At 43.3% G+C, this 14,476-nt stretch overlaps 1 protein-coding gene across 2 annotated transcripts; it reads left to right on the top strand.

Moving 5' to 3' along the window:
• The first annotated feature begins 388 nt into the window (after positions 1-388).
• On the top strand, positions 389-13,860 carry tegt (testis enhanced gene transcript (BAX inhibitor 1)). Of its 2 annotated transcripts, none has more exons than XM_084100859.1 (10): positions 389-538; positions 5,142-5,225; positions 5,401-5,509; positions 6,047-6,164; positions 6,269-6,317; positions 11,059-11,156; positions 11,245-11,324; positions 11,430-11,530; positions 13,092-13,167; positions 13,253-13,860. In XM_084100859.1, the coding sequence occupies exons 2-10, from the start codon at positions 5,170-5,172 to the stop codon at positions 13,274-13,276; spliced, it is 711 nt and encodes a 236-aa protein (XP_083956985.1). In that variant the 5' UTR covers positions 389-538; positions 5,142-5,169; the 3' UTR covers positions 13,277-13,860. The 2 variants fall into 2 exon arrangements, with proteins under 2 accessions (XP_083956985.1, XP_083956984.1); XM_084100858.1 differs by having other exon boundaries at positions 5,139-5,225.
• The last annotated feature ends 616 nt before the right edge of the window (positions 13,861-14,476 follow it).

Below are 14,476 nucleotides of genomic sequence, written 5' to 3'. Positions count from 1 at the left end.
ATTCTGTGGCAGAAACAAGATTCCTAACATGGATAAAAAGAATAGCCTGTCTAAGATCTAGATTAGTGGTAAGGGTTAGCTCTAATTTATAAAGTTACTTAATATTTATAAATGAATAATGAATGATATGTTTACAAAACAAACAAACATTAAATAAAACTGAAATAATGTTTAATGCACGTTTCAAGGTGTAACAGTGTGACGGATACAGTCCTTTTGTTGTTTTTTGAAAATGGTATAAAAGATTTTTCAAAACTGTGTGAAACCAGCATGGACAACAGGAACAGATCTAGCACTGTTTTAAAGTAGATTTGTAAAGATTGTATAAATCTCACAGCGGCAGCTCAGCGTCATTGCACTCTGCTCCAGTAGGGGGCGGAGTTTCACCAGACTGACTCAGAACAGCGTGCGCCTGACGTCATCACGCTGGTGACGTCGCGTTGTTTTGCAAGCGCTGTACGTGACAGAGAGGCGTTGATCTGAATCCACAGGCCTTCAGGAACAACCGACGGACACACACACTCTTTCACAGCTTATGGTAAATAAATCAACTTTACCTTTATAGAATGTCGAGAAATCATATTTAAGATGAATAATAACAAGATGAGCGGGAAGAGCAAACCGCCAGAAGAAACACGTCACGATCGGAGTGTGAGAACTGAGCGCGTTTAAACACTCAACTCGACAAACTCCTGCGATCTAACGCGATCATCCGTCGAGCTCGAGCTGACTGTGTGTTTATCGCGTGTTTATTACAGGCTAAACTGCGGATCGGACTTTTATTGGGGTTTGTGTGGTTTATCTGCGAGTGTGTGTTGAAGTTGTGAACAGAAGTGTGTAACGCTACTCTCGCATGTCTGAGCTTTTACTTTCGCTCTCCGCGAGGAACTTCAGTGTTGATCTTCTGATATCTGTGTGGATAAACCACTGATTTGACGTGTTTTTAGTAAATCTCTAGTTTATTTCCCTCAAGCCTGTATAATGTCGACGATCTGCGCTGCTGTCAGATGAGGTCAAAGGTCAGGCTATACGCACGTCTTTTAGAAAACCAGTTGAGTTTAGAAGCGCACAGTGATCACGTGACTAACATTTACTAGAGTAGAAACTCCTCCAAAAAAAGTACGTTTCGCAGTGAACTTTCAGAATTACATCATTTCCTGCGAGCCTTTAATGATGATAAGAGTTGACCAGTGTTTCCGCTCTGCTGACTGCTGTGACGTCACATGACCTCTGACCTTTAACACTGTGTTTCGATTTTAGTGTATCTGTTAATAAGTGTTATTTTTTATTTAGTTTTAATCTCATGTTAGATATCCTTTTCAGACTTGTCGACGTACACACACTCGCTTGTACACACTCTCACACACACATACACACTTAACACACACTCGCGTGTACACACTCTCTCACACACACACTTAACACACTCGCTTGTACACATACTTACACACTCACACACACATACACACTGTGTACACACACTCTCACTTAACACACACTCAATCGCTTGTACACACGCTCTCACTTACATTTACACACACTCACTTGTACATGCACACAGTGAGTCTGTGTACAAGCGAGTGTGTGTGTTTAAGTGAGTGTGTGTGTGTACAAGCGAGTGTTTGTGTAAGTGAGTGTGTACAAGTGAGTGTTTGTGTGTGTAAGAGTGAGTGTGTACAAGTGAGTGTTTGTATGTGTAAGTGAGAGTGTGTGTGAGTTTGTACAAGCGAGTGTTTGTGTGTGTGTACAAGCAAGTGTTTGTGTGTGAGTGTGTGTGTAAGTGAGAGTCTGTGTGTACAAGCAAGTGTTTGTGTGTTTGAGTGTGTGTGTAAGAGTGAGTGTGTACAAGTGAGTGTGTGTGAGTGTACAAGAGAGTGTGTGTGTGTAAGTGAGAGTGTGAGTGTACAAGAGAGAGTGTGTGTAAGTGAGAGTGTGTGAGTGTACAAGCGTGTGAGTGTGAGTGTGTGTGAATGTGTAAGTGAGTGTGTATAAGTGAGTGTGTGAGTGTACAAGCGAGTGTGTGAGTGTACAAGCGTGTAAGTGAGAGTGTGTGTAAGTGAGAGTGTACAAGCGAGTGAGTGTGTGAGAGTGAGAGAGTGTGTGTAAGTGTGAGTGTGTTTAAGTGTGTGTGCGTGTACAAGCAAGTGAGAGTGTGTGTAAGTGAGAGTGTGTGTGTGTGTAAGTGAGTGTGTGTGTGTGTGTAAGTGAGAGTGTACAAGCGTGTGTGTAAGTGAGAGTGTGTGTAAGTGAGAGTGTGTGTGTGTTTGTGTAATTGAGAGTGTGTGTAAGTGAGAGTGTGTGTGTGTGCGTGTGTGCGTGTACAAGCGAGTGAGTGTGTGTGAGTTTGTGTAAGTGAGAGTGTGTGTGTGTAAGTGAGAGTGTGTGTAAGTGAGTGTACAAGCGAGTGTGTGTGTAAGTGAGAGTGTGTGTGTGTAAGTGAGAGTGTGTGTGTGTGTGTGTGTAAGTGAGAGTGTACAAGCGAGTGTGTGTGTAAGTGAGTGTGTGTGAAAGTGTGTGTGTGTAAGTGAGAGTGTACAAGCGAGTGTGTGAGTAAGTGAGTGTGTGAGTAAGTGAGTGTGTGAGTAAGTGAGTGTGTGAGTAAGTGAGTGTGTGAGTAAGTGAGTGTGTGAGTGTGTGTGTGTAAGTGAGTGTGTGTAAGTGAGAGTGTGTCACTCCTCCTCACTCCTGCTCACTCCTCCTCACTCCTCTCTCTTGCTCACTCCTCCTCACTCCTGCTCTCTTCTGCTCTTGCTCACTCCTCCTCACTCCTGCTCTCTTCTGCTCACTCCTCCTCACTCCTGCTCTCTCTTGCTCACTCCTGCTCACTCTTGCTCACTCCTCCTCTCTCCTGCTCTCTCCTCCTCTCTCCTGCTCACCCCTCCTCACTCCTCCTCACTCCTCCTCTCTCCTGCTCACCCCTCCTCTCTCCTGCTCACTCCTCCTCTCTCCTTCTCACCCCTCCTGCTCACCCCTCCTCTCTCCTGCTCACTCCTCCTCTCTCCTGCTCACTCCTCCTCTCTCCTCCTCACTCCTGCTCACTCCTGCTCTCTCCTGCTCACCCCTCCTCACTCCTCCTCACTCCTGCTCACCCCTCCTCTCTCCTGCTTACTCCTCACTCCTGCTCTCTCCTCCTCACTTCTCTCTCCTCCTCACCCCTCCTCACTCCTGCTCACCCCTCCTCACTCCTCCTCTCTCCTTCTCACCCCTCCTCTCTCCTTCTCACCCCTCCTTCTCACCCCTCCTCTCTCCTGCTCACCCCTCCTCTCTCCTGCTCACTCCTCCTCTCTCCTGCTCACTCCTCCTCTCTCCTCCTCACTCCTGCTCACTCCTGCTCTCTCCTGCTCACCCCTCCTCACCCCTCCTCACTCCTGCTCACTCCTCCTCTCTCCTGCTCACTCCTCCTCTCTCCTCCTCACTCCTGCTCTCTCCTCCTCTCTCCTGCTCACCCCTCCTCTCTCCTGCTCACCCCTCCTCACTCCTGCTCTCTCCTCCTCACTCCTCTCTCTTGCTCACTCCTCCTCACTCCTGCTCTCTTCTGCTCTCTCCTCCTCACTCCTCTCTCTTGCTCACTCCTCCTCACTCCTGCTCTCTTCTGCTCACTCCTGCTCACCCCTCCTCTCTCCTGCTTACTCCTCCTCACTCCTGCTCTCTCCTCCTCTCTCCTGCTCACCCCTCCTCTCTCCTGCTCACCCCTCCTCACTCCTCCTCTCTCCTGCTCACTCCTCCTCACTCCTGCTCTCTCCTCCTCACTCCTCTCTCTTGCTCACTCCTCCTCACTCCTGCTCTCTTCTGCTCTCTCCTCCTCACTCCTCTCTCTTGCTCACTCCTCCTCACTCCTGCTCTCTTCTGCTCACTCCTCCTCACTCCTGCTATCTCCTGCTCTCTCCTGCTCTCTCCTGCTCTCTCCTCCTCACTCCTGCTCTCTCCTGCTCTCTCCTCCTCACTCCTGCTCTCTCCTCCTCTCTCCTCCTCACTCCTGCTCTCTCCTCCTCACTCCTCTCTCTTGCTCACTCCTCCTCACTCCTCCTCACTCCTGCTCTCTTCTGCTCTCTCCTCCTCACTCCTGCTCTCTTCTGCTCTCTCCTCCTCACTCCTCTCTCTTGCTCACTCCTCACTCCTGCTCTCTTCTGCTCACTCCTCTCTCCTGCTCACTCCTCCTCACTCCTGCTCACTCCTCCTCATTCCTGTTCACTCCTGCTCACTCCTGCTCACTCCTCCTCTCTCCTGCTCACTCCTCCTCTCTCATGCTCACTTCTCCTCTCTCCTGCTCACTCCTCCTCACTCCTCCTCACTCCTGCTCACTCCTCTTCACTCCTCTTCACTCCTCCTCTCTCCTCCTCACTCCTGCTCACTCCTGCTCTCTCCTGCTCACCCCTCCTCTCTCCTGCTCACTCCTCCTCTCTCCTGCTCTCTCCTGCTCACTCCTCTTCACTCCTGCTCTCTCCTGCTCACCCCTCCTCTCTCCTGCTCACTCCTCACTCCTGCTCTCTCCTGCTCACCCCTCCTCACTCCTGCTCTCTCCTGCTCTCTCCTCCTCACTCCTGCTATCTCCTGCTCTCTCCTCCTCACTCCTGCTCTCTCCTGCTCTCTCTTCCTCACTCCTGCTCACTCCTCCTCTCTCCTGCTCACCCCTCCTCTCTCCTGTTCACTCCTCCTCTCTTCTGCTCACTCCTCCACACTCCTGCTCTCTCCTCCTCACTCCTGCTCACTCCTCCTCTCTCCTGCTCACTCCTGCTCACTCCTCCTCTCTCCTGCTCACTCCTGCTCACTCCTCCTCACTCCTCTCTCTTGCTCACTCCTCCTCACTCCTGCTCTCTTCTGCTCACTCCTCCTCACTCCTCCTCACTCCTCTCTCCTGCTCACTCCTGCTCTCTCCTCCTCACTCCTGCTCTCTCCTCCTCACTCCTCCTCACTCCTCCTCTCTCCTGCTCACTCCTCCTCTCTCCTCCTCACTCCTCCTCACTCCTGCTCTCTCCTCCTCACTCCTCCTCACTCCTGCTCTCTCCTCCTCACTCCTGCTCTCTCCTGCTCACTCCTCCTCACTCCTGCTCTCTCCTGCTCTGTCCTCCTCACTCCTCCTCTCTCTTGCTCACTCCTGTTGGTTTAACAGTCGTCTCTCTGTGTTCTCTCTCTTTAAGCAGGTTTTCCTGTGACTGAAACAACAGAAACATGAACGTGTTCGATCGCAGCATAAACTTTGATGCTCTCTTCAAGTTCTCTCAAATGTAAGTGTTTTGATAACCTCAGTGTGCATGTGTGTGTGTGTGTGTGTGATGTTCATGATGTAATGTGCTTTTCTGATTACATTCTATCTACATTATAATAACTAGAATCATATGATAAGTGATTAAGTGAATGTTCTGAAGGTGTTCTGTTCACTGAAGTGTGTTTCTCCTGCAGCTCGCGCTCGACTCAGCAACACCTGAAGAGTGTGTATGCCAGTCTGGCGGTGTGTATGCTGGTGGCGACCGCCGGCGCCTACATCTATGTCATCACGCACATGTTTCAGGTACAACTGGGGTTTATCTTCACTCTTTCACACACTTTCACACACTCTCACACACGCACTCTCTCACACACACACACACACACACACACACTCACTCTCTCACAAACACACACACACACACACTCTTACACACTCTCTCACACGTGTGCACACACACACTCTCACACACTTTCACATTCACACTCTCTCACGCACGCACACACACACACTCACACACTTTCACATGCACACTCTTACATGCTCTCTCACACGCGCACACTCACACGCACACACACACTCTCTCTCACGCACGCACACTCTCGCACACTCTCGCACACTCTCACAATCACTTGCACTCACACACTTTCACACTCACACTCTCTCACGCACACACACACTCATTCACACTCTCACAATCTCTCACACTCTCTCACACTCACTTGCATCCATCCATAATAAAAGTGCTTCTTTCCATGATAAAAGTGCATCTAGGGTTTCAGGGTGGGATCTCACACACACACACACACACTCGCTCTCACACTCCTGATGTTGTTTCAGGGTGGGATCACTATGCTGGGGTCTCTGGCCATGATGGGTTGGTTGGCCATGACTCCTCACAGTCCTCAGACGGAGAAGAAGAGGTTGGCCATTCTGGCTGCTTTCGCTTTCTTCACAGGTCAGCTGATTAAACCTCTGCTTCATATCCTAGATCATGTGTTCAAGACACTCACTGTAACACGTCATATAATACCATAACACGTCACTCTGTGTGTTAAACAGGTCTTGGACTCGGCCCGCTCATGGACTACGTCATCAGCATCAACCCGAGGTAAAGTTCCTGATCACAGGGTTTACTTTCTATTGGGCTGTTCTTACAAATATTAGCCTTCGGACAATTATTTTTGAAGTGCAAAGTGTCTATCGTTAGAGATTGTGATGTATCGTTTATATCGCAGTATGTAAATATATCTGCATATCAGATAAAAAGCGGGATGTTAAAGACAGTTATTAAGCACAATAAGCCTTGAATAAAGATCTGGATGTTTGACTTGCGCTGACTGTCTCTCACACACACACACACCTGAAGTGTGCGGACAGAAAGGCGCCTCTCAAACAGCATGAGATCCTGCATTTTGTTCTCTTTTGAGATTTATTGTGCTTAAATGGTCAAATACACACACGTTTATGTCCAGATGCCATGTGGAGTATACACTTAAAGTCCCCCTGTGGTGAAAATCCAGGTTTTAATGTTGTTTATTACACGGCTCTGTGGAATACTTGATTCTGATTGGTCAATCACACATCCAGCGGGATATTATTCCCAGATAACAGCCGCTGAGAACAGAAACACAGGCTCATCCGGGTGAAGTCAGCAGCGCTATACACTCGCTAGGAACGGGTTTTTCTTCGTGGAAGTTTAGCGTTTGGTGAGCTAATAAAATTTTAAAACAGGTATAATAAAATATTTTGTGTACAGGTATTTAATTATGCCATCCAGTATCGTGGACTCTCTCTCGTTTCATACAAACCCACCCATTGTGTGACTATTGTTTTGTAGGATTATAAGATACAAACTGGTACGATTTTAAAACGGTTTAATCTGAAACCAATATCTCTGATCTCCATAATTATTTGTTGAAATGCTGTGTAATAAGTGTTATGACTGTATACCGTATCTCTTAAATGTCCGTCTAGTCTGATCTTGCCGCTGAAACTCTGCGTTTAAACTCAGATCAATATTTTGTGTCTAATTATTTACTTATGTTGGGAGTAGCAGTGTAATAAGCGGGATAATGTTCATGGAGCCGGTTGTTATCTCAGAATAAATCCCCTTCAGGTGTGTGTGTGTGTGTGTGTGTGTGTGTGAGTGAGTGAGATGTCAAAATAAACCCCCTTCAGGTATGTGTGTGTGTGTGTGTGTGTGTGTGTGTGAGAGATGTCAAAATAAACCCCCTTCAGGTGTGTGTGTGTGTGTGTGTGTGTGATCTCAGAATAAACCCCCTTCAGGTGTGTGTGTGTGATATCAGAATAAACCCCCTTCAGGTGTGTGTGTGTGTGTGTGTGTGTGTGTGTGTGTGTGTGTGTGTGTGTGTGTGATCTCAGAATAAACCCCCTTGTGAGATTTCAGAATAAACCCCCTCAGGCTGATGAAGACTTGTGCCCGGTTGCATAAAGCACCTTAAGTTTTTCCCTCTAGTATGATACTTAAGGGGCGATTTCCCCTTACCTAAGAGAATAACTTAAGGGTGTTGCATATAATCTCTTAAACGGTTCTCTTAGGTAAGGGAAACATTTAAGTGTTTCACGACAGCGATCCTGGATTCACGTTATAAAAGTCTGTTGTTGCCATAGATACGCAAAACACTAACACTAACACTTTCGCAGTTTCATCAAATAAAGTAGGCTAGGATATCGTAATGGATAAAGAAAACAAAAAAAGAAAGCCTAATTGGACAGAGGAGGAGAAATGCATTCTTCTTGACGAATATGGTAAAAGAAAAAAATGTTTTGACCGTTGCGTTTAAATGACGGGAAAGAGCCTCCGCAACCCGGTGAACCTCTCTGGTGACAGACGATTTATGCACGTGGAAAACATCTCCCACTACCATCTGAAAACTCCCAGTTGCAAAAAAACGCAGTGCTATAAGCAGTTGTAACATGGCAGGTAAAGAGTGGTTGCGATGTGTGACATGGTCAAGGTTGCCGTCTAGTTTGTTAGCGATGTCAAATATTGCGCATCGATCAAATCGGTATTCCTGCAACAATTATTAATCGCTAAGATGGTCCAAAGTAGTGTTGTCACGGTACCAAAATTTCAGTATTCGGTACCGATACCAGTGAAAATCCACGGTTCTCGGTACCAATTTCGGTACCAAAGCTTAATTTAGATTAAATTTACATAATTATATTAAAGTGTATATCACAGTTACAAAGATGGAAACTGTAGTATTAAAAACACTTTACAATAAGATTCCATTTGTTAGATAACATTAGATAAAATGACCTAACAAAAAAACAATAGTTATATAGGCCTACTGTCGCAATTATTCTCCTTTAGGGGTTAATTTAAAAATACATTTTTAAAATCAAAAGTTAACATTATTTCTGTTAACATTATTTAATGCACAATGAATGAAGTGAACAAACATGACCAATCAAGTGTTTGTATTAAATAACATTCACAAACATTAATTAATGTTGTAAAAATATATTGTTCACTCAATGTGTTATGTTAGATAACGCATTAAGTGATGTTAATGAATGGTATCTTATTGTAGCATTACCAAACTATACAGGAGATAAAATATGTTTTATTTGACTTGACTATACTTTTATTTAATCCAAAACTGTATTCATATTTAACTTTAAAAGGGCTTTTTAAACCTGCTAAGAGTTATCCAGCCAAGAATAAGACTAGAACTGCTTTTCTGACGTTCTGATATTAATGACGGCTTTTTATTTCTCATCTCCATAAATATATTTAGTAGTAAAGCTAATGCAAGGGCTAGAAATCAATTAATAGGCCTATGTCACACTTCCTCGTCGTCATGGAGAGCGCAGTTCGCACAAGCGTTTGTACTCCCGTGGCGTCTGTCGTTGCTATGCATCCATGAATGCGCATGGAAAAGCGAGCGCGCCGCTTCTATTATGAGCGCGCTTGCCGCGCGCCATTTGAAATAGCGTATCTGCACGCGCAAAAACATCAGCACCACATCAGCAGCAGCACCGCCGATCGCCATCAGCGCTTTTATGAAGAGGACGCAACTGCACGCGCTTCGGGCATGCACGCGCATCAAGTACCGGGTTTGAGAAAACCTGGTACCGTGACGTTTAAAAAAAATTAGTACCGACTTGGTACCGAAGTACCGGGTCTTTTGACAACACTAGTCCAAAGGGTTCTCCCTATCCCTGGTTCCATAAATTCAGCCATGTCGTCTTATTTTTGTCCGCGTTACTCTTAAGGTTACGATTTCCAAACCTTAAGTTATACTTAGGGAAATGACCGTTAAGGGGTTTTATGCAACACTTGACGCTTTTTAAGGGATTACTTAAGTGAAAAAACAGCGTTTAAGGGAAATTCTAAGTGTTTATGACGTTTCACTTAAAGAAACCCTTAAGTAACACTTAAGGGTTTTTTTCTGCAACACCCTTAGGTTAAAGGGAAACATAAGGGAGAGCTTAAGGGAAAATTACACTTAAGGTGCTTTATGCAACCGGGCACAGATCCTGATCACTCTGTCGGGTTTATTCTGCGACAACAACCGACTGGATGTACATTATCCCTTACATATGTCTCTGTGGTGTTTTTAATGTGCTTTAAGACAAACCATGTGTAAATTCATAAGTCGACTCCATTGCTGAGTATTTTCTCCTTAAAACTGCAGTGAACCAAAGACAGTCTCAAAAACACGCTTTGAAATCGCTGGTGTTTCTGACGTCACAAACTACCTTGTAACCAATCAGATCAACGTGTGATCGTCAACCAGTGGATCTCTGAGCTGAGGGAGTGAGTGGAGGCGGGGCTCATTTGCATATTCATAGAACCGCGTGTACTAAATGAGGCAAGGGTGTCGAGTTACATTCACGATCTTTAAAAGGCATGAAGGAAAAAAACGTTTAAATATGTCATTTTGGTGATCAAAGGGATACAGTTATTGACCACAGCGGGACTTTAAACACAGTTGGTGATGCAACGGCATTATGGGGGCCTGAAAACACAAACTTTCGAAAACAAGTTTTTGAAAACGATCAATGAAAATTACAAAACCGTGAATCTCTGAAACCGGTGAGCTCATGCCGTGTGAGTTTGTCACTTCACGGACCCGTGTGAATGGGGGATCGTTTGGCAACGCTGTCCTCTGTACATGAAAAACACACACCTTTCAGTTTTCAGTTCATCGCTGTCGTGTAAACGACGGCTCAGTCGGACTGATAAACGCCTCTGAGTTGTAGTTTTTTTATGGTGACCTTGATATGAATTCCATACATAAATAATAGGGGTGTAACGAGTCCCTCATGTCATGATTCGACACACATCACCATACTGAACTCACGATACCATATTATAGACACATGATAAAAGGTTTACAAAAAAATTTAGTAGATTAAAATGCTAAATTTTGTATTATATTGTGTGTGTAAATGAATAGTCTTGGACTTGGTGCTGAAACCCAAAGCACAGGACAATAGAGACGCCAGAATAACAATATTCATGATTCTGAAGCTGAAAACACTGAATTATTTTAGACGAATATGCTTTCACTGTCACTGACTAGATATATTTATAATAATGTAGGACACTTTTACTGGGAACATCAGACATCTGGCATTATCAGGACACAAACATATTCCCACATTGCATTAATATACATTATATTCAACATTATATATAGTAGTTTAATGTATTTCTGACACTAAAACTCTGTAAACTTTAATTTTTCCTCTCACTGTAATTTTCATTTTGGGTGAACTATACACAATACATATTGTTGCATTTTTGTATTGCGATATATTGTGACAGCCCTAATAAATAAGCATTAGTCTGAACTGGTGTCTTCCTGTTTCTCCAGCATCATCGTGACGGCGTTCCTGGGCACTTCCATCATCTTCGGCTGCTTCACACTGAGCGCGCTCTACGCCCAGCGCAGGAGTTACCTGTTCCTGGGAGGTGAACACACTCACACTCACACACACACACACACACACACACACACACATGGTTCTGCTGATCTGACCTGTGCTCTCCTGTTCTTTAGGCACTCTGATGTCAGGCCTGACCGTTCTCCTGCTCGTCTCCGTCCTCAACATGTTCTTCGCCTCAGCTTTAGTCTTTAAGGTGCGTGACTGACCGTGTGGAGGGAGCAGGTGTCCAGGGGGTGTGTGTGTGTGTGTGTGTGTGTGTGTGTGTGTGTGTGTGTGTAACAGTTCTGGTGTGTTTCAGGCTCATCTGTATCTGGGTCTGGCCGTCATGTGTGGGTTTGTGCTGTTCGACACTCAGCTCATCATCGAGAAGGCAGAGATGGGAGACAAAGATTACATCTGGTAAGAGTTTTACTCTGTTTACCAGTATATTAATAACCGCAACACTTCTCAATAAGGTTCATTAGTGAACATGAACTAAGAATTAACAATTAGCATTTATTACTCTTAGTTAATATTAATTACAACATTTACTAATACATTATTCAAATCAAAGGTTGTATTTGTTAGCATTAGTTAATGCACTGTGAACTAACATGAACACACAATGAACAGCTGGATTATTATTAACTTACATTAATAAAGATGAATAAATACAGTAACAAATGTGTTGCTCATTGTTAGTTAATGTTAGTTAATACATTTACTAATGTTAACTAATGAACCTTTTTGTAAAATGTTACCAATAATTGTTTTCATATAATGGCAGATATTACATGTGTGGTTAAAGTTAAAAGTGGTTGTTTATGCTAGTTTATGAAAGATAGTGTTTTTGCTGAACCCATAAAATCATTTCAACCTGAATCATACAGTCACTTTTCAGAGTAATATTAGTATAGGCTCTATGGACTATGGATTTATTTTTTTTTTTTTTTCTCAATTAAATGAATGCACTATATTTTAGTTTGATAATGTTTTTATTTAATATTTTGTATTTTTATGTCAGTAAATTTACGCTGTATTTATAAAATAATATAAAAAATAATAATTTCCAACTTAAACTGTGGTCAATTTTTAATTCTTTAAAGCACAATCTTAAGTTTGACCTCTTCTCAGAGACGACACTAGGCAGATTATTGCTGAAGTGAAAAAAGTTTGAAAAAGTGAACTTAAAAAAAGTTACAAAATGCTAAATGCACAAAAATACTATTTAAAATTTTTATATGAAATTTATATTTTAAAGAACACGTTTTACTATAAAACTGCAAGAAAATCAAAGCCATAAACCTAAACAAGTTGTGCTAAAAATGTGAGCCTGATATCTGATGAAATGATCTTTCAGTGAGATGTTGTTCGGCTGCAGTTCCAAACGCTTCCACTAGAGGAACTTCCTCTCATTCATTTCTGATGCGTCATTTCTGACCGCAGGAGCTCAAGTGACTATTTATTACTAGTTTTATTAGTCTATTGCTTTTTTGTGTGTGTGTGTTCACACAGCAAGTGCCAAAAGCTTTACTAAGTTTCGTACCATTCCAAAAAATAACGAAACTTAAAAATGTTTGGTCAGAAGTGACTGAGAGCACCAGACCACAGTGTCGGAGTCTCTTCAGCTTCAGCTTCTGCTATAAAGCGTCTCTCAGTGTCTCATGTCTGAACCTCGACGACTGAACAGAAGAAATGAACCGGAGAAGATTTACTCCTCGGAGGAGGCGGAGCCTCAGAGCCACACCCACATATTACATCATCACCACTGACCAATGGGAGTTCACCAGCCGGAGTGTATCGTGGCCTTTAATATCCCTAGTTTATATTAGTATTTTAAGAGTAAAATTGTATCTAAAAGAAACCAAATTGTTTAATGAACCAACCACAATAAAGTTGTACATAATGAGAAAGGAAGGAAAATGGGAATGAATATATATGACTGTGTTTGTGAGCTTTTGTTTGTGTTTTGTCAATGAAGGCATTGTGTCGACCTCTTCCTGGACTTTGTGACCATCTTCAGAAAGCTTGTGATCATCCTCTCTATGAACGAGAAGGTATTTCAAACATCATAACTGTCCATCAGCGCCGTTGCTTCCATCCGTTTCATTCCATACTGACTTTACTGTGTTTGTTCTGTAGGAAAAGAAGAAGGAGAAGAAGTAATGTCCCGAGGAGAGGACACATCTGTGAGCCGAACACGTCTGCAGCTTCATTGTGAATCTGATTAGTTTGATTACATTTAATGTGATTTGATATGGTGTCTTAACTTTATTTTTGAGAATTGTTACTGGGCTTTGAATATGTTGTCAGGATAGTGACCTAATGTGGTTTGACTGTAGATTTTGAAGTCTTATTTAAAAGCTTAATTTCTTTGACTTGCTGCAGGATTTATAGTTCTGTGGAAAAGGAATCTCATAAAACATTCTAAAGATGATCTGATTTAATATTGTACACACAATAGAAAGTGACTTTCTTACCCACGCTCTGAACAATATCAAATCATTAATACCTTAACATGGTTGTGCTCCGCTAAACTGCTCTTTGTGGTGTTTGCATTATTTCATTCTTTTCTTTTCTTTATTGCCATTGTCAGACTAGAGTTTTGTAGCTGCTGTTAATGCCAATTTTATTTAGATTCAAGGCTACCATTGTTAATGCATTTATCATTGAGATCACAGATGAGATTTTTTTAATTTTATTCATGAATATTGTGCATCTTAAGTCATTAAACGATGCCACAGATTGCATTTGTGTTCTCGTGAGTGGTGTCTGATATATTAACCCTTCTGCTGCTGAGTTTACATCCAGCATGTGCAATTCTGCTGGGTTTCAATTCTTTTTTTTAATGAAGTGAATTAGATTTAATATTTGTCGTATAAGCAGATGTTTGAATTTTACATGTAGCAACCAGAAACATATTTCATCCAGTGGGTTCTGTGCTGGTTCATATAGTGCCTATGTGAGCTCTCCCCGCCAGCGTGTGTTTGAGCTGGACTGTGTGTGACTGAGGAGTGTTTGAGCTGGACTGTGTGTGACTGAGGAGTGTTTGAGCTGGACTGTGTGTGACTGAGGAGTGTTTGAGCTGGACTGTGTGTGACTGAGGAGTGTTTGAGCTGGACTGTGTAAGTGAGAGTTCTGGAGCTCTGCGTTCCAGTCCCTGATTAAGCCCCTCCCTCTCGTTCACTGGATGAGTGTCGCTGCTGAACCCCTGTGTGTTTCACTGGAGCGCTCGATCACTGGGATCCCATATGGAGTTGATTTATTTACAGGATTTTTCATTATGATTTTTTTGTGCACCATAAGCCTGTATATGGAAGCTTGTTTCCGCCACAGAATAAAACAAGTGTAATATAATAAGTGACT

This window comes from Abramis brama (genome assembly GCF_963993115.1).
Source record: "Abramis brama genome assembly, chromosome: 23".
In the NCBI taxonomy this organism is placed as follows: domain Eukaryota; kingdom Metazoa; phylum Chordata; class Actinopteri; order Cypriniformes; family Leuciscidae; genus Abramis; species Abramis brama.
Note: the sequence above shows the minus strand (reverse complement) of the source record. Positions and strands in the feature narration are given on the sequence as shown.